The sequence below is a fragment of the Diplotaxodon limnothrissa genome, linkage group LG14 (genome assembly GCF_057381915.1).
Source record: "Diplotaxodon limnothrissa isolate DT_005_m linkage group LG14, D_limnothrissa_male_GT1.1, whole genome shotgun sequence".
In the NCBI taxonomy this organism is placed as follows: domain Eukaryota; kingdom Metazoa; phylum Chordata; class Actinopteri; order Cichliformes; family Cichlidae; genus Diplotaxodon; species Diplotaxodon limnothrissa.
In genome coordinates this window covers 16,823,947-16,850,841 of record NC_140609.1, presented here as the reverse complement: position 1 = coordinate 16,850,841, position 26,895 = coordinate 16,823,947, and the positions used below count along the sequence as shown (strand labels likewise).

Here is a 26,895-nt window from a genome sequence, read left to right as displayed (position 1 = left end):
TTAAGTGCCTTTTTTACTCTAATCAGTCACTTAAGATGGGATCAGACACTGCTGCATTATGGGATGTGACTGAGCACACCAGTTTGTCTCAATTTATCCCAGTGCTTGAGCTGGGAACATATGGACACATTCCTCCGTGAACCCCACCACCTGTCATGCATGACACATGCAGACACATGCATGAGCACAGGGTGCTTGCACCTACGCAGCCATTTCATTCAGCAGCCCACATACAGGAGAGTTTATAAACAGAAATTAATTGCTTGTTCCGGCTGTAATTAGCTCACACCATGCTTATTACTAATCTGTGTTTTGGCCCGACGCCAGGCTAGTTCTGGCCCGGATCCAGTCCATTTTCAGCCGAGCGTTGCTCTACAGTAATCCAAAAGCTCAGGCAGGATGGACCTTTTCCTCTAGATGAGCTTCTTTCAACCACAAAACTTAAATTTCTAACTTTTCTCTGGAAAAAAAGCTAAGTTATTTACATCTTTCTATTTCTGTCTTATTTGTTAAGGTAATAAGACAATGCGTATAAGATCAACAGTAACTTCAAATTGCATGTCATCTCGATAGTCTACACTTTCTTTCAGCAGATCGCACTGGCCTCCGTAACACAAATTTCCTAAAATGAGATCACTGCACTCGCAGCACACTCTTCCAAATCAGCGCTTATCTAAGCTTCTGTCTTCAGGCCAAGTCAAAAACAAAGCGGCATCCCCCATAGCCAAATTGCCTATTAAAGATGAGAGCATGTTCAGTCTCCCATTGCGCCTAGCCATCACCACCCTAATCATTCTCAGCCTAAACAGCCTAATGGCTGCCATATTGCTACTGTTTATTAGTAAACACTGATGGAAGAATGCCCGCCTCAACAGTTGTTGATTTTGTCTATCCGTATGGAGTATCAGCTGGGAATCACAGCCACCGTGCCAGAACGCTGCCTGCTGTTCAGTCCCCCATCACTAAACAGATTGCTTTATTGTTTTATGTGCATAGCGATTATGTCAGTAGACGGTTTAATATAAAACATGAACATCAGTGAAACAGTTGTTCAACAGATGAACTAAAAAAAAAAGAAAAAGGAAAAGAGAGGACATGAAAGGAACTTTTTTAAAAATTGCATTGTGTTTCTGTGAGAATGTACGAGTCTGTGCATCAGCTCCAGAGCTGGATTCTTCAAAGATCACCTTAGGTTTAAGATGCTTTTGGGAAGCCCAGTCCAAGATTGATTTCCCTCCATCTCAGTCTCAGTAACCCTTCTATCGATCCTTATCAAATATGTATCACGTCCTCAAGCCCTCACCACAACTAAGATGGAGACTTCAAACAGTGGAAGCTCAAAGAGAAAGTCAGAGGGGAGCGAGGTTTTCTTTATCTCTCCTCTGTGCTGAAGGAAGATCTGAATCCAAATAATAATGTACAAAGCGTAAAAATGTTCCTGAACCATCCAAAAACCGCTGCTTATTAAAGAACCTTCAAGATGAAAATGTGATCCCAGCTATTTTAAAGCCTCAAACATCAAAGCTTTCAAAATAACACGGTGTGAATGCCACCCAACAGCGAGCTAAGACAAGGCAACAGTGAGATGACTGCGCGCACAATGCGTGTACACAAGAAAACATCTCCGCGCTAACCTCACTTCTTGCTAAAAGGGTCTTGTCTCGTCCTGTTCCAATTCCCCAAACTCCCCTTCACGCAGCACTCATAAGTCGCAAATGCACAAAATGCATCCTTCAGCTCGCGTTCCCATAATTCTCTGTGGCAGCAGAGTGATTAATGCGCACAACTATTGATTTTGCTTTTTGCTTTTTTTATTACGAGAGAGTGGCCTTAGCCCACCAACCCAAAACACTCCTTATGTGACAACATCACAAAAAGCACCCCATCTCCTTTAGAGTCAGTGTGTGTGTGTGTGTGTGTGTGTGTGTGTGTGTGTGTGTGTGTGTGTGTGTGTGTGTGTGTGTGTGTACATGTTTAGACGTCCTTGTTGAGGACAGAAAATTGGCTTGGCACTATACTTGTGGGGACCAACAGTCACTTATGGGGACAAATGCCCGTCCCCACAAGTTTAAAGGCATTTTTAAGGCTCAAAATGTGGTTTTAGTGTCAGGGTTACAATTAGGTTATCATTAGGTTTAGGCTGAGAACCATAACCATTTTTAATGGTTAGGGTAAGCGGCTAGGGAAAGCATTATGTCAATTAGATGTCTTCACTAAGATATGAAAACAAGCGCGTGCGTGTGTGTGTGTGTGTGTGTGTGTGTGTGTGTGTGTGTGTGTGTGTGTGTGTGTGTGTGTGTGTGTGTGTGCGTGTGTGTGTGTGTGTGTGGACTGGGAAAAGGGGTGCAGTGAAAGACAAGGGTCAGCATTTCACTAACTGCTGATCTGTGTGGGAGGAGGGGGGGAGCAAAATGATAGGCGGTGTTGTTTTCATAGGGTTTCACTGCAGAATGGGTGGAGTTTGGTGCAAACACACACATACACACAGGCACATATATGTGCTGATATGCGCACATGCTCATAATAATATCTTGAGCTTTCTCTGAATTCCAGTCATCGCACTCTTGTGCTTGACCCATTTTCAAGCCCCCCAACAACAAGATCAACAAACCCTGCTCGTGTGGGGAGGAAGAAACAGAAATTTGAAAGAGACTGAAAGTGAGAACGAGTGAAGAAAGCTTTAAAGAGGAAGACAGAGGGACGAGATCATGTGGCGAATGTGATGCAGTCTCTTGTTTACCAAAGAAAAAGCCTCACCCACACGTCTCTCTAGCCCTTCCTTCTCACTCTTTTGTTTCCTCAACTCTCCCCTCACTTCCTTTCTTCTAATCTGTCCTCTCCTTCTCGACATTTCATTGCATCTTATTCCCTCGCAAGCTCATTCCTAGCACTGTGCCCTCCTTTCAAGGTTGGCCTGACTTTGGGCGTGTTGAATTTACAGCCCCATCTCTGCCTGCCTTCTCAGTGCCCTCACTGTCAATCTCAGTGAAAAATGGAGACGGTGGCACATCACTGGCATGATAAAAATCCTGCAACAGTGATCACGTAAACCAAACACCTACAGTAGCCCCTTTGAAGACATCCTTTACATTCCCGCGACTGGGCCGCTGGCTGGTTAAGGCTGTGATTCTATTAGGAAGCAAACTGTTTAATTAGCCCCTATAAGCACTCACAAGGAAGAGAGACGAGTGAGCAGAATGCAAGAAGCCAACACGCATGTGACTGAAAAATGTAGCCAGATTTTTTTTTTTGTCCCCTTCGCCGATGCTCTGAGTATTGGATGGAGTTATTTGCATAAAGCAAATAAAAAAAATAGCATTTTCCATGCAGGAGGAAATTGACTGGGGCACTGTGCCAAGCAGGTTATGCAACGAAATGAGAGGAAAAGAAAAAAGTCCAACAGTCAAGGCCGGCGGAGGAGGATGGAAGAGAAGAGAAGTATTTTCCTCAGTCAAACATAAACATAAAAAATGTCAACATCTGATTTTATCATTATGGATAAACACTATATTACAATATATTATATATAGTGTATACAAACCAAAAAAACTCTCTCTCTTTAAAACGTGCGCGGTATGATCCAGTGATACAGGATATGTTTGTAGTTCTATTTTGCAATTAATAAACAGTTAATAAATATTAGAAATATTTAGTTTATCACAATATAATTTGCGAACAAAATCAAAACAAACAAAAAATGTGATATTTGTTAATAAATGAAGTATGAGGACATGTTTTTGGTTAAAAAAAATATTACTGAATAGTAAAAATATATTTATATAAAGATTTGGCCAAATCTAGACGACAGACAAGTGCTGTACTCTTATAGAATGTATGCACTGTCCAAATTTTATTCAAACATCGGAGAAGAAAAGTTATGCAATGTTGTGTGAAATTAAGAGGGTGGACAGCCAAGATGGCAGCACACCCTGGAAGTAGGCAGGACCTGTGGAGTCTCTTCCTTCCTTCGCACTCTAAGCCTGTGTCTTACTGTATTGCAAAATAAAGCTTCCTGTCTTTCATCTCTAACCTAATCTCCTGCCCGAAAAGACGAGAGGCATGCGTTTTCTTTCCCTGAAGGAGGCCGTATCTCCTTGTGACAGGGAGATATGGCCTCCTTCTTCTTTTCCTGTCCTCTCCCCATCCTACCTGACCCCTCCTCACCTTTCCCCTCTTTACCAGCTGTCCCCCAGGGAGTTTCTGCAGGTCATCGGTCTGGCTTACACGTCATTATCATAGGCTGTGTCAGGTTTCCTCCCGGATTAGTTTGTGATAGGTGTACAGGTTTAGTTTCTCTTAGCCTAAGTACATTACAGCACTGGGCCTGATAGGTCTTGTCAAATGAATCATATCATTCATTTTGATTTTAATAGTTAGAAACCAAAGCTACAAATCCCCAGCAATTTAAAAGACAACGATATGAGGCTAACTATTACAAATGATGAGATGGTTGATAAGTGTTGTCAGTGGTCAGTGACAGCTGAGCCTAGTTCTTCCAGAAGTTTCATCCTGTTAAAAGAGAGTTTTTCTTCCCACTGTTGCCAAGTGCTTGATCAAACATTTCCCTTCTTAAACTCATTTTGTCATTTTGTCCTGTATTTTCATGTTATTTTTATTTTAGATGCATAGCACTTTCACCAACAGCTGTTTTTTTAATGTGCTATAGATTAAACTTGATTTGGCACAATCTTTAAAAAGAAAGATTCTGATGCTTTTTGGGACAACATCCTAGACCAAGATAGGCAGCAATCTGACATTATTGAGAAATACAAGTCAAATTATAATTTATTAACCTAAAGAAAGGATCCAATTACATAATCTAAACACTCACATCTAGGCACTACGCCGAAAATTCCGCTCTTTCAGTTTCAAAGTTTGATGCCTCTACTTGCAAAACAAAAGTTAAACCCTGAGAGCTATCTTGTGTGCATCCTTTCTTACCAACAGCATGATAACTTTGGGCTAATGTTCCCTCTTCATCTATAGTGCGCAAGAACAGTCAATAAGAAGTTGGTCTGTACACGGTAGGCACAAGAGGAACTAATCTACGACTTGACAGATTTCAGCTCACGACTGACGATGCAAGCACAGGGCGAATTTGTGCTCAAATTGCACAACATACGTAACTATGAGCATCCTAGAGATGAGCACAAGGTCTCTGAGACAACATGTTCTCTGCAGCTCATTCAGCGTTTAAGCACTGGTTTTGCAGAAGCTCTTGTCTGAAACCAAGGCCGCCCAGCTCATTAAGCTGCCTCATATCATGAATGATAGGAGACAAAAGGCAGGTAGATAGAAAACACAGAGACACACACTATCCCTTTTCAAAAAGCACGGGCACTTGACATGCAAACACACTGGGGTGTGTAAAAAAAAAAAAAGAAAAGCTCTGCATTTACATAAATGTGTGCACACAGGTAGTAAGACAACAGGAGCGCACACGTGCATTCAAATAAAGGTCCATCATATAAAATCCTGGCAGGACCACAGTAGGACACAGCTCAACTCCTCCCCTCCCTACTCTACCTTCCTTCCTTTCATATTTTTTTACCCCTTTCATCTCTGTATTAGCTCTGTCAATTGTTTATCAAAAGCGGCGAGGAGGCGATCGGAGCCGGCCATTTGAAAGCTCGTGCTGCGAGATCCATTTTAAAATTCATGACGGGTTAATGGTATGTTAGTGGCAACATTAGGACCCGGTGAGCTTGCATCATGCTCATTCACATTGAAAACAGGCTGCTTCAAATGACTACTAAGCAGTCCTCGTTCTGAAAGGTAATTCATATTGTAATTAACTTTTCAATCACAGCTGATTAATTAAGACAAGCTCTAGTCTGTAATTATGCATCTATTTTTGACCCTAATGTGAATCACTGGATATTCCACAGATGTCAGCAGCTGCGATTTGAGCCAGTTTCCTCTCTGCGACTTAGAGATCTCAAAAGGCAAAAACTCACACCTGAACATTTAAGCAGTGAGCACATTGTTGGTATCAGCTTAGATGTTTCAGAGCCGCAGGTCTTTATCACCATGATCTGCCACAATGTTTTAACCATTTTGATTATTTCAGCCTCTATTCAGAGAAATATCTTATAAAAGATGTGTCTTTCTTCTAATTCTGATGCACCGTGCAAAGGTAGAGAAGTGCACTTGATGTTACCGCTCCCAACAAAAACCTGAGATTAATAATTCAGTGAGGCGGTGGGATAGCTTTATTTTGTGTCCTCCGAGACTAAATCGTCTTTTATGTAAAACTGAATAAAAGAAAGGAAAGGGCTGTGGAAAAAAAAAAAGTCGGAAAACTAGGCTGGGCCAGACTGCATCCCCCTGCCATTGTCAAGCCCGGTTGGTATCCTTATGGTGTCTCTCACTCACTCTTGTTCTTTGCTCACGCACAAACACGAGCACACAACACACACACACACCTCCTAACCCTCCTAGAGTAAACATACCCTCTCCATAACAGTGCGCGGTGAATCCGCTCATGCATCAGAATCTACCATCAAATATTTATCACCGAGCAGCAGTGATTTTGACCGTGTGCTCATGCTTTTGACAGCACTCGCCTGCTGCAATACTTATTGGAGTAAACACAGACAATCCGATATCGTTGTTCTTTTGAACACTCGTGAAAGAACTCAAAAGAACACCAAGTGTACAATATAATCCATCAAAACTTCACTGCATATTCTATAGGCCGTCTGGCCTGCGGTAAAAAGCACAGACATCACTGTGGACTGTATCAGAGCTGATTTGGAAAAAATAATTGGCAGACATTGCATTTTAATTTGCAGAAATGGCACAAATACTACTCCTGGTCTATACACGGAGAGGCGTTCTTCATGTATTTTCTAATTCAGGACAACAAACTTTTGTTTTTGATCTAGAGAACACACGTAAAAGTATTTCATTTGCATGGACGCTTTTGTTTTTTCAGTCACACTTAAGATAAACATCATCTCTGGGTCTTGTCTACATGATTCATTTCATTTGCGGAACCTAATCATATCTGCATGCTGCATATTTGCTCGCTCTCCGTGACATTAGGCAATGTCTTCAACCAGCAGCTTGCAGCGAGTAACTCGAGTAACCTCGAGTAAATAAGTCGCTGGCATGGATCAGAAGACACATCTTCATGCTTGAGCACACACATTTAAAATGCCACCAAAACACCGTCCCAGATTCTGCCTTCAGTCAAATGACATCAAGTGCTCACTTACAGGTCCCTGAACGCCACAGTATGAAGCAAAATCAGCCAGCGGGCAGTACATGGAGCAATCAAAGAGATAAGCATCCCATTTAACCTGAGTAAAAATTCAAGCTACAGAACATTCTGGTGTGTTGCGCTATCCCGCTGTGCCACTGGATTCAAATAAGGAGGGTAAACTAGGTCATTGGTATGTAATGCTATGTAAACTGTCCCACTTTACCCCTTGCTGGACTCAAAATGGCGTTGGCTGAGGTGGAGTGTGTACAAGAAAGAGAAGCCCAGTGATTCAATGTGACAGTTATCAACATCCTCTGGCTAGTGAGAGGACATAGCTGTATAGAGCTGCAGAGCCCCAGTAATGGCAGACTCAGCCAGTAAACAGGTAAGAAGATGACTCACAGCTAAACAGAACACAGCGTCCAAAGAGCACAGAGCAAAGTGGAAGGCAACTGGGCATAAACAGCAAAAAAAAAAAAAAAGGACACAACTCTCAGAAATTACCGGCATGGCCACTAAAAGTCTTTTTTAGTACATACCTTGCACAAAGTTACAAATGTGGTCGGTCATTTTAGCATCAATGTTTGCTTTTTACCTTCAGATATACACATTAAGTTCAGTTATTACCATGTTGTGAACATGGAGGCTTTGAGTGCTAAAAGCTCTATATTTGAAGTTTTTCTCCTACCTGAGCTGAGCGACACGGTGTCTTTCTCCCATGATACGACAGTGACGTAGGCCTCCACAGAAGCAGGAATAATGCACTTGAACACGGCTACACTCCCTCTCATAGCCTTCTGGTCAGCCACTCTGACTGTGTAGGGTTCCCGTGATACTATTGAACAATTAAAAAACAGAATTAAAAGGCACGTCTCATTTACAGGGCAAAATAATGACATTATTATGCATTTTTTTAAAGACATCTAGGGTGAAGCAAACTGGGTCTGCCATCAAAGAAAGCATCAGAATTCAGATCTATGGTATAAAATTGCAAAGAAAGGGACACTTTCCATGGTAGTGGAAAGTGTAGCTTAAAGTAGAGACACAAGTTTCACCTAAAAAAATTTAACTACAAAACTGGTGCATGTTATAGCATGAACTTCTAATCTTATCTGTGTTTCAGAGAACACAGTCCACAGCAGGTATCAACCACCTTACACAACTCCTTGTAGCTATGTAGGAACAGATCAACGGAGGTGCATAACATGGGCTATTCAGACCCCCAGCCTCCGTCAGAATGCTGCTGAAGTTCTACTAGAGGTGGGACGCACCTCCTCAGTATACATTTAGGCATGGCTGGGCTAATTGGCATCCTCCACTCACCATTAGTTATTGCTGAGCTCCTCTCTTCCCCTGATTGTTCAACACATTTGGCCAAAAGTCTACTGATACAGTTACAAAACTGATCATTGACCTATGCCCTAGGGTGTCCTGGTTAACATTCTTATGCGTGAACGTGGTGTTATTTATGGACAAATATTCCAATGCCAGAACAGTGCCTGGATTCAGATCATTCAGATTAACTGTCATTGCCCAGATGAGCACTGAAGTCCCCCAGTAGGACAATGGTGTCTCCAACTTGGGCCACTTCCATCACCCTACTCAGGGACTCCAAGAAACTACCAGAAACTCAGAGCTGTTATTTTGTGCTTTACAGTCAGGATCTCTTTTTTTGACACTAGGGAAAACCCCAGTTTTCAGGCACTAAGCTTGGATGATACAAGTATGCCCACCTCTGTCCGACACTGCCCTGTCCAATCACTGAGGGCAATAGCAGATTGCACTAAAGTCCAGCCTTTTCCAGTAGACTAGTTCCAAAAGCTGTGCATTGAAGTCCAACATTATCAGGCCAGTTTCTCCTAATCTAAAGCGCTACCTTAGGTTTCTTCCCAAAGAGAGAAGTGACCTTGCATGTCCTGAGAACAACTTGGGATTGGACCATCAAGGGTTCTGCCTGGCAACTGTCTGATCTATACCTACAGATCAATCATTAGTTGCTCTAAGCCTTTAAGCAGCATTATTGTAAGATTTTGGACCTTTGCTGGACTTAACCACTAAACTACAAAAAAATAACACACTATCAGTACTACAAGTGTTGTACACTCAGTCTGTTAAATTCATACTCATGCAAGTTCCCCCATCATCACAATAACAACAAGTCCTTCAAACCCTTATCTGGAGACTCACCGGCTTTGATGTGGACATCCTGACTCCTAATCTTGCCAGAAGGGTTCTCGGCAGTGCAGTAGTACGTGTTGTCATGGATCAGCTTGCTAAAGCTGGATGGCAGGAAGTTAAAGATCTGGAGGGTTCCATTGGGGTGAACGTGACGGATGCCGGGGACATCGTAGATCTCCTCGCCGGTAGCCAGATACCACCGCAACGAGGCAGGCGGCGCACCCCCAGCAGGACAGGGCACAGAGGTCCCTGTGGTGCTGGCAAATACTACCTCTTGCAGAGATGCATTGACAAAGTATAAGCTGGAATGTAGGTCTTCACTGAAAACTGGAAAAGAAAAAAAATAGGAGAACATCACAATCTGTGGTTTTGATTTTATTTATCAGTCTTTCATTTTTAAATTTTGCAGTAATTATTGCTGAAAGCACCACCTTAACATAAGTTGATAAATAAGCTCTTGATATTAAGCTCTTGATATTTAAGTATCAATTTAAATTAGTTAAGATGAAGAAGATTGAATCAGTATTTGTTAAAAATCTCTGACTCCAAGTGTTGCTTATTCATTGCTCATGATCAGCAGTTATAGATTCATCAGTGTATTCCCATCCCTGGGATTTTGGGAACATTAAATTAACATAAACTCCCATCAATTATGAAATAAGGTCCACGGCCGTGATTATGTTCATGCTTCGGTTTAAACTGGCATCACTGTAAAGAGAATGGCATTAAATGTAGTTAGTGCAGGAGCATTCTCAAGAGGATAGGAGGGTAATAAATGTCAATGTTGGCTCAATTAGCTGCATATAAATCTACAGCTGTTTGATTTCAGAGTGAAGAAGCCAAGGCAGCAGAAGTCTACGATCTGAGGTTCTGTGAAAAGACAGTTTGTTTGTATTTCAGGCAAAAATACAGCATTTGTGTGTGTATGCCTTGTCGCCTCAGCCTGGTGGCAAAGCTCTGCAGTAAATGGCTTACAGTGGCACTGGCAGCTGGCTTGGACCCTCTCTGGGGAGAAAACATTTTAGCACTTCATAAATTCCTAACAAGGTTTCAAATTGCAGACATTTCCATCCTTTTCTCTGCTCCAGTAGCTCTGAACTAGCAATGAGACACTCCACTGACCTGCACATGTACACATGCAAAACACTCATTTGAAGATTAGGAATTCAACACACAAAAATTATTATGGAGGTAAGGATCACTGCTGGAGCCTTTCTCCTGAGAAAGGAATATGCAGATATATTGAAAAGTTGGACAGAGACCTATATTTTCAATGTTATATAAAGTACACTACACCACTACACTAAAAAAAACTATACAGACATTTCATTTAAATGTTTTGACTGTAGTTCAGGGCAGGATAACTATTTATCAAAATACAAACAGACAGTATATTTTTCTGTGAGATTATAAAGCTATATATTTGCTACATTAAGCTTAGATAAAACAGTGTTCTGTATATTGCTCCCCCCCCCACTACAGTATTTTCTTATAAATGTATTTTTTTCTTACAAAATAATTTAAATAATATTATATTATGAGGGGTAAACTGTGCTTCTGCAAATAGACAGCAAGTGAAAGAGTTTTTTTTCCCCAGGAATATGAATAAATGGCGAAAATAACCTTATCTTTTATGTTAGCTTAAATTAGCGCTATAAAGGCTAATGCTAATTTAAAATAAAATACAAAATAAACGAGCTAACACTGATATTAACACTATGTCAAAAAAGTGCACTCATTTTAGATGTACTTGAAACTTCTAGATTAAAATGTTTAGGCTAACAAAGTTAGTTGTTTTTTGTTGTTTTTTTAGCTAGCTAGAAACCCACAAATGGGATGGTAGCTGTTTATTCTTCCTGTATTAAAACACACTGGTCAGAATCATATCAATTGTTATGTCAAATTAAACAATGCTGTTTTTTCTACTGAGACTGTAATATCACAGGTATCACTGCAATATCTCACCATGCCTGCCTGGTCTCCCTGGTTGGCAAGAATGCAGCCTAAATTTTATTACCAAAAAGGAGCAAAGTGCCTTATATGGCTTGCATTATAGCTTTTAGGGGGCTCTAATCACCTTTGTGAGGAAAAATGTAAGACACAATAAAATAATATATTTATAGAAAACACATTTTTGATGCTGTAATTATGGTTTTTAACATGTCAGCTGTGACTCAGACTGTAGTACAGCCCACAAGTAGCAAGTACCAATCAATCAATGTCTGCGTCCCTTTTTTTATACAATACGTGATTCTGCTTGCTGCCTGTCTGCAATATGTTATCTGCCTGTCCTAGAACATGCCCATATGCATACATGCAAAATATTTTCTGCAGATTCATTTGTTTAAAGGGGTGATAAGATGTTTACACAACTCATTATGTTTCTCAGATATGTGGAAAAAATAGGTATTTGTTAAATATAGTGTATTATATAGTTTATATCTTATAATATATATTGCATATACAGTTTCTTCAACAATATATAAAGCAGATTGTGTAAATGTCACATATGCGTTTATAGAAAGACTGACTTTTTAAGAGTGGGTGGTCCAAATAAAATTTCTGCAATGTGCACTATATATGCTCCCAGCAGAGAAACTTTCATATACCTGTACAGTCTCTAACATCAAAAAGTTTTAGCCAATTTAAATATTTTAAGACGCTGTGGGATTGTGCGCCGGGTTCTCGATGGGTCTGTGGCACCGGCTAAGATGAAAATAATACATCAAAGTCATATTAAATTCTGATTCATTCTCTTTTTCCAGCTGGCACTGGGAGTATCAATCTTCTCAGTGCTCTGTTGATAATACAGATCGGAGGTGGTGGTGGTGGTGGTTGTAGTTTTTTTTTTAGGGGGGTTCAGCCTCACCTGATGGTGCTCAAGGTTAGTGAGAAGGAGAAGACACTTTAAAATCACTCGTGTCAAGATATTTTAAACATACTGCTTTGATTCGTTTTCATCCAGCAGAGAATTTCCCTCATGTGAAATCCAAAATACACAGCTGATTATGCTAAAGACAGTTTGTGTTGTGAATGAGGTGTGTGTGTATGCATGTAGTAAAACGTCATATTTTGTAAACTTCAATTGATTGGATTTGGGGAAGTAAGTGAAGAAAGTTTGTCAATTTTATTTAAACGAAATTAAAAAATACACATAATATTTTTTTTTAATTTAAAAAAAAAATCCAGTTACAAACAGCTAGCACACTTCAAAGTTTTCCAATCAAATTATTCAAGTGAAGTTAATTGACTCTTGAAGATGTTACAATAGAAAATGTCTCGAGAGAAGATAGATTAAAGAAGTGTGCAGTTGCTTGAAAAGCTTCTATTCTTCGCGAGCATCAGAGAAATTGGATTAGGATTTATGCCACGGCTGTTTTGATATTCGCCTATTTCACATTTAAAAGTAGGTGAGAGCTATTCAATTTAGACTGGCTGAGTGAGATTGATTTAATTTAACAAAGAAATGGACTCTGGTGAAAGTGCGCATATCGCTGCACTGCTCGTTTTCCTAATTGACTAAACTCAGGAGCCAGACCGCAAAATGGTGTGATGACGCATGTACATCACTCCCCTCGACCTCACAAAGAGCAGCAAGTCATGCCCCAACAAATGGCCTCAGGGTCCAACCACTTACTACATTGCCCTGGAGGAAATCAGTAATTGGCATAATTTTTCATGAACTCAACTGTAAAAGGTGAAATAAATGACACTGTTCAATAATGCATTATATGCATCTACAATTGACTATGATTTTTTTTTTCGGGATCTTCAGAGGGACAGGAGGAATGAGGGAAGCTGTTTTATGTAAACCTTAACTATCACAAGAACTTTTTTAATATTTACCCTCTTTTAAATGTAAGCTTTTTATTCGCTAATCTGGTGCTTACTGTCATAGTTTTGAGTGCTATTCTTGCAGTTTCCTATAGCTAGCTCAATTGTATTTTGTTTGCACGTTGCACTTCTGTAATTCCCACTGTTTATGCAACTGGTTTAGAAAGCAATGAGACAGATATTGGAGCAATAATGTTAAAAACTATCATTATTTACTATTTTTTAAGACTTTCAAAGCTATAAAGAAATCTCTACAGGGCTGAAGTGTATGTGTATGAAGTGTTTGTGTGTGAAATGCGTTATAAGCATATAAGAATATTTAAGAACGTATATAAACACATCAAACGCGACTATATCACCAAAAATAAATAAATGCATATAAAATCACACTATTACTTACATCAGCGGTCCCCAACCCCCAGGCCACGGACCGGTAATGGTCCGTGAGTTGTTTGGTACCAGGCCACGAGAGTTGAGGCTTGGGTGTAAAATTTATGGTTTTCGGGGGTTTTATCGGTTTTTAATCAGGGTTTGGTTTTTTTTTTTTTATCATTTTTATCGTTAACTCGGTTTCCCTGGGTCTTTTCCCGAGTGTTATGAATAAATCTTTTTTTTTTTGGTAGCAGTGCTGGTTTTCTTTTTTTGTATTTATCCACAAACCCTTAAAGGCCGGCCAGTGAAAATATTGTTGGACATAAACCAGTCCATGGCGCAAAAACGGTTGACTTACATGGAATAATATTATCATTCATTTTATTACATCTGGAGATGTGTTTGTGATTCTGAGTCATAAAAGCCCAATAGAGGCTCTCCTTTTAGCTTTGCTTTGGTCTCCACCCGCTCGTGCTAAATGCTACACTAAGTTCACCAGCTAGATGCCAGCTGTCTCCATCTTTTGTTTGGTTATGAACCAATATGTATACATATTTTTTCCCCTTAGAAGAGCTTTCTTGTAAAACTAAAGAGGCGTGAAGAGTGAACAGAAGTTATCCATCATAAAACAATAAGATGCAAGACACAACAGTGGTGTGTAGCGACAGGTGATCATTTTTGGAGAGTTTATTACTAAAAAACCCATTGACCATATAAAAATATTCCTTAGAGCACCATTTTGTATTGTGTTATACTGTGTCCTCATTCTATAGTGTTTTTTATGTGCATTATACACGTAAAAACATCACGTAAAAGTTTAAAGGTTTTTATTGGGAATGTAAGATATGGGAAAATTAGCTCTTTGTTTATTGCCATCTGCTTTAATGGGACGACAAAGGTTGGTAGTGTGTCTGTTGTTAGACTGCCACACAGATATTTAAACATAACTATACAGTTATTTCTTGCAGAGCTGTTGTAATCTATTGTCTGTTTAATGTTATAACTGAAAAACTATTAGAAAAATCTGTTTATTGAGTGTTTGACCTTCTGATGATCTGTTTCAGAGAAGCTGTAACATTCCTACAGAATTACTGTATATACAGCAAACAACACCTATTATGAGCCATAGCTGTGCTCCTTTCCACAGCATAACTGATCGGCTGACAGGCTGTTACCATCCACAGCAGAGCCACGTAAACAGTGAATCAGTGTTAATGCAAGGAAATAAAGATTAGTATACATGGTTGATTCCACAGGTCCTGAAGTCCTTGACTCGCCGCTTAATTATTTTTCAGCCTGACACATGCTCAAAACATGCTACAGTCACTTTTTGTGTGATGTTTTCCTCTCTCATGTGTCCTTGCAAGTTAAGATGAATGGTCCCGGTGCCACATGGGACTTCTCATCCCACACCAACATATTCCATCTTTTATGCAGCTGCTAGTTTTTTTGTCATGAACTCTCTGTGACATGTGAAGAAGAGAGAACAGCAGAAAGCAAACAAGAAGGGGCAAAAAGAGAATCAGAGAGATAGTGGGATTGATTCAGCTTCCCATATTTCAGGGGGCACTTGTGTTGCATCTGTTGAGCGAGCAGATCCATTGTCTGAGTTGTCAACGCCACCGCAGCATGGGGACTCTGCACTGCATGGTAGCGTGGCACCGGGTACCTCATAGTGACAATGTGACAGCAGGAACCTTGGGTAATTAAAGCAGCTCTGTGCTCTGTGCCCTCAGGGCATGTCTGCCTGGGATGTGGAGATCATACCTGGCTCACTCACATTCAACACTAACAGCGGAAGCAATTTTCAACCTTAACAAATTCCTGCTCTGTGCATTTATGGATAGTAGCATTAGTGTGATGTAGGCAGCGCTCGAGCATGTGATCAAGCTTTATTCCCAGCAGCTAAAAATAGGGCCTTGACCTGTGGGTGACCCAAATTTGAAATACACTGTACAGGTACACTGCATTTCATTTAATCTGATTACCATGGATGAAAATCATATTTCACCAAAGTAAGTTATTTTTTCTTTATATCAGTCTATGAACTTGAAAGCAATATGTGTAGAGCTATGTATAGAGCTAGGAGCTCTGATACAGGGAGATGATAACCAGCCAGGGCCAGGGAGTCCACTGTGAGTAAGCATTCCCACTGATCTGATCTGCCCAGAGGCAATACACCATGCATGGAAGTTAAATGACTGTATTCCAATTTGCTCTCATGAATATTAAGCAGGGCTGTGACAGAAAGGGCTGGCTGTACGCAAGCTGCTGATCCACACCGACAGATCAGTCCTCTGATGTCTAGGAGGGGCGGGCAACTCTAAAAACGAGGCCCCCACAGCAGATGAGCCTCCTCCTCCTCCCTGGTCTATTTTCATGTCTTAAATGGGCCAGAGTGGCTGGCTGTCTCATCAAGGGAAAGCCAGAGACCCTGGACTGGTTCTCAGTTAGTATAACTAAGCAATAAAGACGTTGATGTCTAAATTATGCTGCTGCTACTGCTGATGATGATGAGTGCAAGTGAATCTGATGAGGGATTATACCGTAGCAAACTATAGCAGCTCCCTCTGCTGCTGCTGCTGATGAATAAAAACCTCCACTAGTAGAAATCTAATATTGCTATGTAATATAACAAGCGCACTAGAAGGTGGAGGGAAACCAAGGTCTGTAATAAAGTAAACAAAAAAGCACTGCTTTGAAATTGTTGCATACATCCACTGCAGATTTACAAGGAGTTGGATTTTACTATGTGAACCTGGAAAACGCTGCTACTGAACCGCAGCAGCTTCTCCAATTAGACCAAACTTATTACAGATGATTTAAGATTTCAACACCTGCAGTTTTACCTATTAATTAAAATAATTTTCTAATTTTACTAAGACCTGAGGAGAGCAGCACTGCGCTGTTGCCTCTCCTCAACCCAATTAACATGAATAAAACCTGTGTATTTATAGAAAGCTAATGCTAATCCTTTTGACAAACAGGCACAGGATTGTTTGTTATAAATATATTTTAGGGGTGATTTATTCCCACAGGGTGCAACATTGATGGTGTGCTGTATAAAGTAATCCAGCACTGCTAAAAAGAAGCATTTAGTAATGTATTTACTGTATAAACCAATAATTTTTTTGTATGTTACATAAAATAATCAGAGGACTATCCCGTGAACTCCACAGTGGGGGTTGAGTTGTTATCTTTTAATTTTAATAAGTTTGCCAGGTGAAAGTTGATTGAGAGGAGCGAAGATACTTTATATTTATACACCGATTAATAATGTAAATGCTTTTATTTGTGTGAAGGAAACATCAAATGGAAGGAACCAAGTAACAATCAAAGCAGCACATAATCTAGCGAGGGTCTCATTTAATCACTGATTTATTATCTCTGCAGACTCACCACAAACACAGGCATGCTGGATGCCTTTTACATTTAAAACGATGTTACCTTTTTAAATATAAAAGAAAATTTATCAATGAATCAATTTTTGTTTAATTTTTAATAGTAGTTCATCTATTTTAGCTAGCTAGAAAACTTTGATTAATTGGTGCTACGTAGCGCTCTGCTAGGATTAGCTAGGCTAATTCAAGTCAGCACAGCTGTTGCTGCTTTTTTGGAGCATTTTTGGTAGAAGTTTAAAAAGTTTTAACTCCAGTATTGGTGAGTGAAATTATTCTACTTTGTTAGTCTGGCACTTAGCACCAGTTAGCAGGTATCTGTTTTTGTGATGTTTATGGATGTAGCTTGCTAACCCAACTTGCTAATTTGAATAATAACTCCATCCTTTCATCTAAATACAATAACTTCTCACTCGTGCTACTACACACATGTAATGTGCTCACTTATAAGATACCGGTAGCATTGTTCTGCTTGCCTAGAGTCATGGTATAAAGAAAGTAGACCATCTGTCAATATTAAGGTTTATATTGTAGAACAGTTTGGTATACAAAGGAGTTTGTGATCAATTCAAAGGCTGCAAGGCGCCCAGGCCCTGTGGCTGCAGAATAAGCCGCAGTCATCTCCAGCAGCTCTGTGGAGCTTTTCTATAAACACAACACTGTGCATTACAGTCAGAAATCTCCACTATGGTCTCATTTGTCTAAAGGACATTGTTACACAGGTCTTGTGAGCTTGTTGCAACTTTCTTAGCTGTGCCGTCATGTCCTTTTCAGTGACAGTGTCTTCTCCTGCCTTCACCCTTCCAAACCTGTTCATTCTTTTTTTAATTGTACTGTCATGAACTTTTAACATTTAACATGCTAACTGAGGGCTGTAAAGTCTGACATGTAGCACTGAAGGATTTGTTGCAGTTTCTCAGCTTCTCATTGCTCAGTCTGACCTTGTGGTGAATTTGCTAGGAAATTGACTCCTGAGAAGACCGGTAACTGTCTTGAATGTTCACTGTAGAATGATGGACTTCAGACTGTTTGGAAATGGCCTTATAGCCCGTCCCAGATTAATAGACGGCAGCGGTTGCATCATCTAAAATAGTTACTGATGTCTTTCCTCTGTGGCATCATGTTAACACACACCTGAATGCTCCGGACCATCAAACTGCCAAACCTTCTGTCTCATAGAGGGCCTCCCATGCTCTGATGATCAGTTAATCAAGTCCATTTGACTAGCAGGACTTGGCTTCTACTTACCCTCTTAATTCTTGTGGATGCCACAAGGTTGTACTTAGTTTTTCACACACTTTGTCTACATTTTGGCTTAATTTTTGTTAAATAAATAATGACGCAGTGTAAGGTCTGAGGTTCTGAGGTTGTATTTTCCTAATTGCAAGATCGGCTGTGGCCAAGATTATTATGTTTGATACATAAAAATTTAGAATTTAAAGAGGATGTGCTTTTTTTTTACCATAACTGTATATTTTCTGCCACAGTTTTTATTCAAATAATACATCGCTAAATCAGTAACCCATTCTCTTAAGAAACATATGCAAATACATCCTTTAAAGAAGTAAGTCCAGCTTCATCGAAGAGTCTGCGTTGCTATGGCTCTATATTTATAATGATGACTTTATAGAACAGTCAGGCCCAGGTTTGTCAGAAATAGACATCATAATCTTCTATCCTTTAAGACTGTCTGTATGTATTCAACAGGTTTGATTGAGCCTTCACTGGATATAATCAAATCACCTCCAAAATAATCTAATGGTCAACATACACTGCCTTTCTTGATAACATGATTAAGCAGCAACATTCTCACTGAACAGATGCTTTTTCAGTCTACCAGAGGCCCAACCTCAGTTAGACAAGCAGATATCACACATACTGGACAAGCAACCTTATTATGTCACCCAGCATTAAGTCTAAGGGCCTTCAGAAAAGTTGCTGCTGTTGGATTTATCATAACTGCTGTCCACCTGGATGGTACCTAGGGAGCTCCATGGTGGTTTCATAGGGGTATATGAGAAGCTTCTGAAGAGGCTGACCTGACACAGATAGCCTTTGGCCCTCAGGCTTTGTTATTTTATCTGTGCCAGCTAAATCTGTTAGGTAGCCATGGCACACCTGTGCAAAATATGCAGAGGAAACTTTTTCTGTTTACTTAGAAGTCAAAGCAAACACCTGATTTCACAACACAAGCATCGGCAAACTCACATAACCAATTCGATTTACGTACAGAGGAGGTGCAACAGAGATAGTTAAATCCAGACCACAGAAAACTGATTGTCGATATTAGCTCTGAGGAAATAATGCAGGTTCTGGGTGTCTAAACATAGCCAGAAGGAAGCAGCTACAATGAGCAAACTTCTGCAGGAGTTGACACTGAAAGGAAAAACAAATTAAACTTGTTGCCAGCGAACACGATTTACAGATATCTTCACCATCAGCATTTGGATGTTTGTTTGCTAACGCGACGCCCATGCTCAGTATCACATATGCTTTTTTTGGTTTCTTCCTGTTCTGTCAGCCTTTTTCTGTGTTTTTAAATGAGCCGTTGGTTTGAATTGCACTATCATTTGAAGCCCGCCTTGTTCTTCCAGCTGATTGCAGCGTCCTTATTAGCTTTTTTGCGACCCTCCTGAACTCGATTTTGAGAAGTGCTTTACACTTGTGATTTTATTGCTACCAATACTGCACAGGTAATAATACAATTATTGCCTCGGTTACCCTTTTAAGATACATACCCCTGTCCCTGTTTTGTCCAAGAGATGTCTGTGACCAGCAGCTGGTAGAGTGTGTTAATGTGGATGTCACAGCAGCTGGCTGCTCTCATCCTGTTAGCTCTGCCTGCCATTATCAGGCCCTCCAACCGCCACCACCTACTCCCCCTCCAAAGCTGCTGTGATTGCTGCTGCGTGCCGTACTCATTTTAATACTCCAGACTCATTTGACCGTCTTTATGGACTTATCATATTAAACATTTATCACAGCCATTTCCCTAAATCAAGCATGTTTATTCAACACTTAGGGGACCACAGCCGGGATCCTTTCAGCACCCCCACCCCCGGCACACTCACACATTTCACACACACACACATCTTTATTTTCTCCTTTTCCTTGTTTCTCTCCGTTCCTCCTCTACTCTCCCTCAGCCCCCCTGGCTTGCTTTATTACAGTCCTCGTTTCCCTCTGTACGCCTGCCTGAATAAAATGAGAGGCAGTTTTGTACAGTTTCTTCCCTTTTCCTTTCCGGTCATCCTTTCCTCCAGTGGCTAGGACACAAGGGGAATTGTGCTGTGCGAAGCCGAGCAGCCAAGCAGACACAAACGTATTCTGAGCATTTAGTCCTTTGAATGAATCGAGTTTTAATTTAATCATCTGATCAAACACTAATTAGCATAATCACTTGTGGGGATGGATGGTCTAGATAGAGACACAGAGCAATACATAATAGACCCCGTCTATGTGTTGCTAAATGTCTGCGGGACACTTAAAAACACATACAGTATATAAATGTTACAAGCTTCTAGGGACCCATGTGGGGCTTTGCCCAAATTACCTCCTCTTGCACGAACAATAGAGGGAAGTCTTCTTCAACAGCACAGCCCCAGCAAAGTGATATATTCACTGCTACACTACCCTACAATCAAATGCACTGAAGCCAGGCCCCGCGTCCTCTTATTTGATCTTGGACAAGATGGCTTACTGCAGCATCACACCTTGGCCTGAGCAAAGGAGGTCTGGGAATTCTAGGAATACCACAAAGTGCTAAGATTATTGACAATGCACTCAGTCTCACACCGGGCCGAGGGATCGATGAGTGGCCAGAAGGACATAAATCAGACTCCTGTGGCTCCACTCCATGTCACACACTAGCCCACCCACCCCACTTCCCAATTAAACTCACGTACGCACTGGTTTGCATGCACACAGGAACACACATTCTGTAAAGCCTCCCGACACATTATATATATACTTCACATAAACACCAGGAAATACAGCACTACCTTCCACATCTCACACACACACACACACACACACACACACACACACACACACACACACACACACACACACACACACACACACACACACACACACACACACACACACACACACAGGCATATTCTCACACACCTTACAAACAAGATGACAGCGCTTTAAAAATGGCCAGCTAAAAATAACCGCCACTAACTTGGTCTTAAATCTTAGCATCTGTGCCAGGTTTAAAAATAAGGAGCAATGTCAAGAGACCAAGCTGGACCCATTTGTCTTTCTGTCACTCTGTCTATCCAGCTTTGCCTCCTCCGTTATCCCGTAGCCTACTTTAATATTCGGACAACGGAGCATGAGACACTGGGACAGACTTGATGATGAAATATCTCCAGGAAATGCATTTTTGAATAAACTGACTGAGATGCAGATTTGAATATACAAGGAGGGTCCATGAAAAGCCAAGCTCAGAGGCATCACTGGAAAGAAAGAGACAGGCTGGCAGACAGTTGGTGAGCCACAATACATCAGGCATGCATCATGCTAAGGACAAAGTCACGCGAATCAATTCAGCCTTGGGCTACCAAGTGAGTCGAGTTCAATTCCTGGACCTGGTATGTGGATGGCTGGATTAACAGCCAGTATTTATGAGGTGCAGTGTGATTGTTTGTCTCTAGGGGTGATGGATAGCAAACTTGTCGCACCTTCAACACCGGTCTTCCACGATGGGCAAAAACTGTGGTGGGATACTCACCACAAGTGAGCCTGCAGACACACACACACACACCAATGAGACCCAAAAAGGACTACTGGTGTGCGTGCACATATAATCTATATTTTATGAAAAGGTCATGCATGTTTTTATATTTGACACAAGTATTAAATAACATTTCTCTGTCCTGTTTGGAAAAAGGGAATCAAAACTGGATTGAATTTCACAAAACCAAGTTTCTTCTGGCAAAACAGCAGCACATAAAAACTGCAAATAGAGAAACAAGGTTTTACTTCTAATGAACTCGTTTTGGGGGGGATATTGTCACAAAGGCTCATGCAACCTTGTAACAATATAATCTCATGTTTAGAATAATTGCTATTTAAAGCAAACATCTGATTGGAAGCAGATCACAAACTAAAGCAAGTTAGCAAAGCTAACTTAGAACACTTTAAACCCAAAAAAGATACAAAAGTCATTGAGAAGATTGAGTAGTTTAATTAAATTGTGCTACTAACACTTTGGGTTTGATGAGACACATTTTGTTCATTTTTGAATAAACTATACTTCAATAACTTGAAGCTTTTTGAGAATTTTTTTTCTAAACCAGTTCCTGACTAACATTTGGAAACCTCACTGCAACTATGAAAAAGAAATAAATGAAATAACATATTTTTTTTATATATATGTAGTTGCCTGGTGAGTGTGTTGAAATTTGTTTTTTGTTTTACACACCTTCATTTTTGACCAATTGCAATTAGGTGTGCAACCAACTTGTCACCCAGAGGTTGATTGTGCAACAACCTTCTAACTATTTTGGATTGTAAGGTTATTGCAGAGGTCACCTGGTGGGAGCCAACCTGTCTGCAAACAATCGCAGTGTGACTGCAACCACTCCCAGACAGATTGACGAAGGTTTTCAGATAACTTCTGTCAGATTGACTGCAACGTGTTGGCAATCTGAGTCAGGACCCGTCTCTTTCTAATTGGCTTTCTACTTAACTTATCTGGTCGCTAACTGATTTTATTCTGGTTATAGTCCTTTATAAAAGTGAGGTTGCTGAGTGCCTGTGTCATTTTGCACTTAAATTGTCATCTTGCAGAAACTATGTCACTATTTATGGAGGAATTTCTGAATTTCAAATCAGACGGAAACTGACTTGCAACAGATCTGCAAGTTTTCATCATTAATCGCCACATTATCTCAGACAGATCTCACAAACTTGCCAGCTTAACCCCATTCAGTCAAACTGAGAGCAGACTGACTCTGTAATATGCCATTTTATCCCACCAAAATCACTCTGAAGACAGCAGCTGACTGCGAGTGCACACAAACCTGCTCAAAGGTAATGATATGGCAAGCTATTTTACAATATCGTTGGTCTGACGTCACTGTTACATAATTTAAAAAAAGGCAATCAGCTTCCTCAAATGTTTGAGTGCTTTTAACTTATTTGGGCAAAGAGAGCGGGCCACAGTGTACTGTTGTATCAACACATATTTATTCATTCAGTATCTTCTGCCTGTGCTGATCATGTCACAGTTGGTTAACTTGTCATATCCAGACTGATAATGTACAGTACAGTACGATACAGAGTACTAATAAAATGATAAAGTTGACTATGTAACAGGTTTTGTAGGCGTGTTTGTAACTGGGATTAACCAAACTCCAGTTAATATACAAATTTTTGATTGAATGCTGTTATAAGTTGCGTATAGGACCTTGTTTCATTCTTGATGATCCACATGTTTGATTTGGGAAAGATTTTACACTTTATACCTCTCCTGATGCAACCCTGCAGATATATCCAGGTTTGGAACTGAAACTGGGAGTACACTGGCTCGAGACCCCCTGTTATGGTGTATGGTTTGGAGACAGTGACACTAACGAAAAGACAAAAGGCCAAGCTGGAGGTGGCAGAGTTGAAGATGTTTAGACTTAACCAGGATAGACAGAATTACAAATGAGTACATCAGAGGGACAGCTCAGGTCAATCATTTTGGAAACAAACTTTTGACCTTGAAAAAGTTTTATTAAATCAGAATTAGCACCTTGCAGTAGATCTTCACGTTTCAGGTTTTGCATCAAGAAGAGCGGTCTGTAGGTCTGCGGGTCTGTTATTGAGACACTCACTGGGTCTTTTGTCATAAGTGGGCGTGTTCCAAACTACTTTGAAACTAAAATCAACAGAAAACCACTTCTGCAGAGGAGAGCAGAAGTGGTTCACTGGTCTTTTTTAAACTGTCAAATAAAGCTTCTACACCAGTTCCCCCACTACAGTACCTGTGCAGTGTAGCCCAGTAATATAACATGTCCCTTTGACAGGTGCTGAGTGAATTAAAAACATCCTCTCTACTGAGAACCCTCTCTGAGAGGGAAACCCCCGCCAGATGTACTACAGCCTCACTTTGCACACATGATCAAACACCTACATCTGGGTGCTGAGGGCTTTTCTGCTCTTCCCCGCAGATGCTAAATGATATCGTTAACATTTTAATGCAAGAGACATTTACACGCGGGCTTGCGCAATTACACCTCCGATTCAGTGGAATCCTGTCAGACACAGTGTGATCGGTAATTAGATTTTACATTGGGTGAAATGCAGCACACACACATAAGCATGCGCGCACATGCACGAGTCACCAAAGCTTGCTCCTAATTAGGGAGCTAGACAGGCTCGAGGAGGTATGGTACAGTAGAGTAGCCCTCATTATACAGCTGGGATGTATGAACTAGGGGATATCTATTATGATCGCACATCAGGGTATCCATTACCCAACATTAGCACCTCTTTCAACTGGAATCGCGCGCAGAGTTCAAAACGTAACCCAACAAACCTTCACACAACTCAGACAAGTGAGGAAGAGTTAAGTGGGTTTGTAAACTTAATTTAGCCCATTAGATATTCAGATCAGAGTGAGACTGCACAAGATGATCTATCACTTGACTGTACGCTGGGTGCTTTCATGGGGTAATTTGATTTCAAGAGCTATGATACTGCTTGTGCAACCAAATCCTAATTGGTAATTAGTAAACAGACTACTAGTCGTGAGTGCAACAATAAGGGTGGTCAGGTTTCTCTCCATTTGCTTTACAGACCCGGCCGCTGGGAGGCCGCTGATCTTTAGACATTTTTACAGAGGCATCTCCGACAAAAGGAGGCTCTCATCACTGCACTGGCTTTATCGCCTTCATGTAGATTTATTACCACACAAACACTCGTCCCACCTTCTATTTGCAGCCAAGTTCAATCTATCCATCCACCCCAGTCTCCGCAGCATTTCCATCTAGTGTTGCAGGTTGCTAATAATGTGGGGTCATGTAAAATTGGCAGGCTAACTGATGTTGGCAGCTATTTACTGTACTGTAAGCTACACTGGGATGGATGCTCTGGAAGAGCTTCCTTATTTTGGTGTGTGTGTGTGTGTGTGTGTGTGTGTGTGTGTGTGTGTGTGTGTGTGTGTGTGTGTGTGTAGTCCGCGAAAGGTCACAGCTAATTGAGATCAAAATTTGATTGCATGATTTCCTGACCTCTACATAATAGTTCGTTTATTGAAGAAATACGAGATAAGTCCTTTTTAAGTCACGAGCGTCGGGTTAAGCCGCGTGCATGTCTACAAATCATCGCAGTCTTGGTGGGGACTCTGTGAGAAGCCTTGTCTCATTATATCTTTGCAACGAGAATTTGAATAGGCCGGTTTAGCTTGCTGTAGTTTTGCCCAGAGGCAACTTTCAGGCAGAGATATTTAATGGTTCCTCTCCTGTACTGATGACTGAATTTATAGATGCTACTTTGATAGGTGCAGGAAATAGCAAGAGCATAAAGTCTTAAACGGAATACAAAAAGTAATTGTGCCTCTTGGCTGGTGAATGTGTCAGATTTAACATTTTAATTTTCATAAAAAGAGTAATAAGGACCGGGGTTGTCTTTTGCTTCCTTTTGATAATAAACAATCAATTGCAAAGATAAGGAAAGCAATTAAAATGTGACATTTTTGAGCATTGTGTGGTTGCGAATCCGTTTCCCTTTCTTTAATTGAGTTCATTAAGCTGATATCCAGTGAATGTATGCAAAGAACACAGAGAACCCAGAAGCGCTGTGAGGTGCTCGGTTATAATATGGTTGCTTATAACACCTGTGGACACAACGATGTAACGAGATGTGATTAGCTTTGGGTCGGGAGCTTCCAGGTCAGCACGGTTTGCAGACAAACTCACAGTTCCCATCAGGAATAGTCTAATATTTCCACAGGTGTGCCATTTTTTTATTTTTTAAAAAGGTTTCCAGTTTGTGAAGAATTATTAAGCCCAACCTAGTGAATGAAATCATCCGGTTATCCAATGTTATGAACGGGAATTCTGAACTGCATGGTATTTTCTTTGCACAACACCACATCATATGGCTTTCTTTCCCCCCATACGGTGAAGAGTGAATGGGTGAACGTTTTAGGACGCAGCCCCTAACACCCATTAAGGAGGTTACCATAGAGACAGGCCAGTGTGCACATGATAGGCCTAACTCTGAAACAGCAAGAACTGTCTGGAATCCAATCTCCGTGCTGGCTTCCATCTACAAGGTCATTCATTCATTCTGACAATGACTACTCAGCCGATGAACACCTCATTTTCATGATAATCAACCATATATATATAGCCAGGGTCCTGTACATAATGGGAAAATCAAATATAAATGATAGAAAAAGGTAAAGATACTTTAAAATTCACTTATACACACACACACATACATATATATATATATATATATATGTGTGTGTATATATGTGTGTGTATATATGTGTATATATATATATATATATATATATATATACACATATATACACACACATATATACACACACATATATACACACACATATATATATATATATATATATATATATATGTATGTGTGTGTGGGTGTGTAATGATTGCAGTGCAAATAACAAGCACAAAAAGTGTAACGTCTGCACTCAAGGCTGTCTATTGCTTAATCCCTATCAGTTGCCTCAGGCCTCCTCAATAATCCCTTAAGCAATAAACGGACACAATCTTGCATGGCAGTTGATCTAATGTCAGAGTCAGATGATTATGATTAATGAGGATTCCTTATTGTTCCTTTATGAGTTTCAGCACAAGCTGGGCTGAGGGAGATACCATTTTATATGGAGTCAATGTCAATAAACGGCACCGACGGAGGGTTGCCTCA

At 40.5% G+C, this 26,895-nt stretch overlaps 1 protein-coding gene across 1 annotated transcript in view; it reads right to left on the bottom strand.

Moving 5' to 3' along the window:
- The window catches only part of LOC146618656 (cell adhesion molecule DSCAM-like), a 119,640-nt gene extending 102,165 nt beyond the window's left edge, over positions 1-17,475 (bottom strand). Inside the window, exons 1-3 of the mRNA XM_085370099.1 lie at positions 17,445-17,475; positions 9,395-9,712; positions 7,896-8,042 (exon numbers count right to left, since the gene is read on the bottom strand). Coding sequence (XP_085226225.1) covers positions 7,896-8,042; positions 9,395-9,712; positions 17,445-17,475 — 496 coding nt within the window. The remainder of the gene's footprint in view (positions 1-7,895; positions 8,043-9,394; positions 9,713-17,444) is intronic.
- Between the last annotated feature and the right edge of the window lie 9,420 nt (positions 17,476-26,895).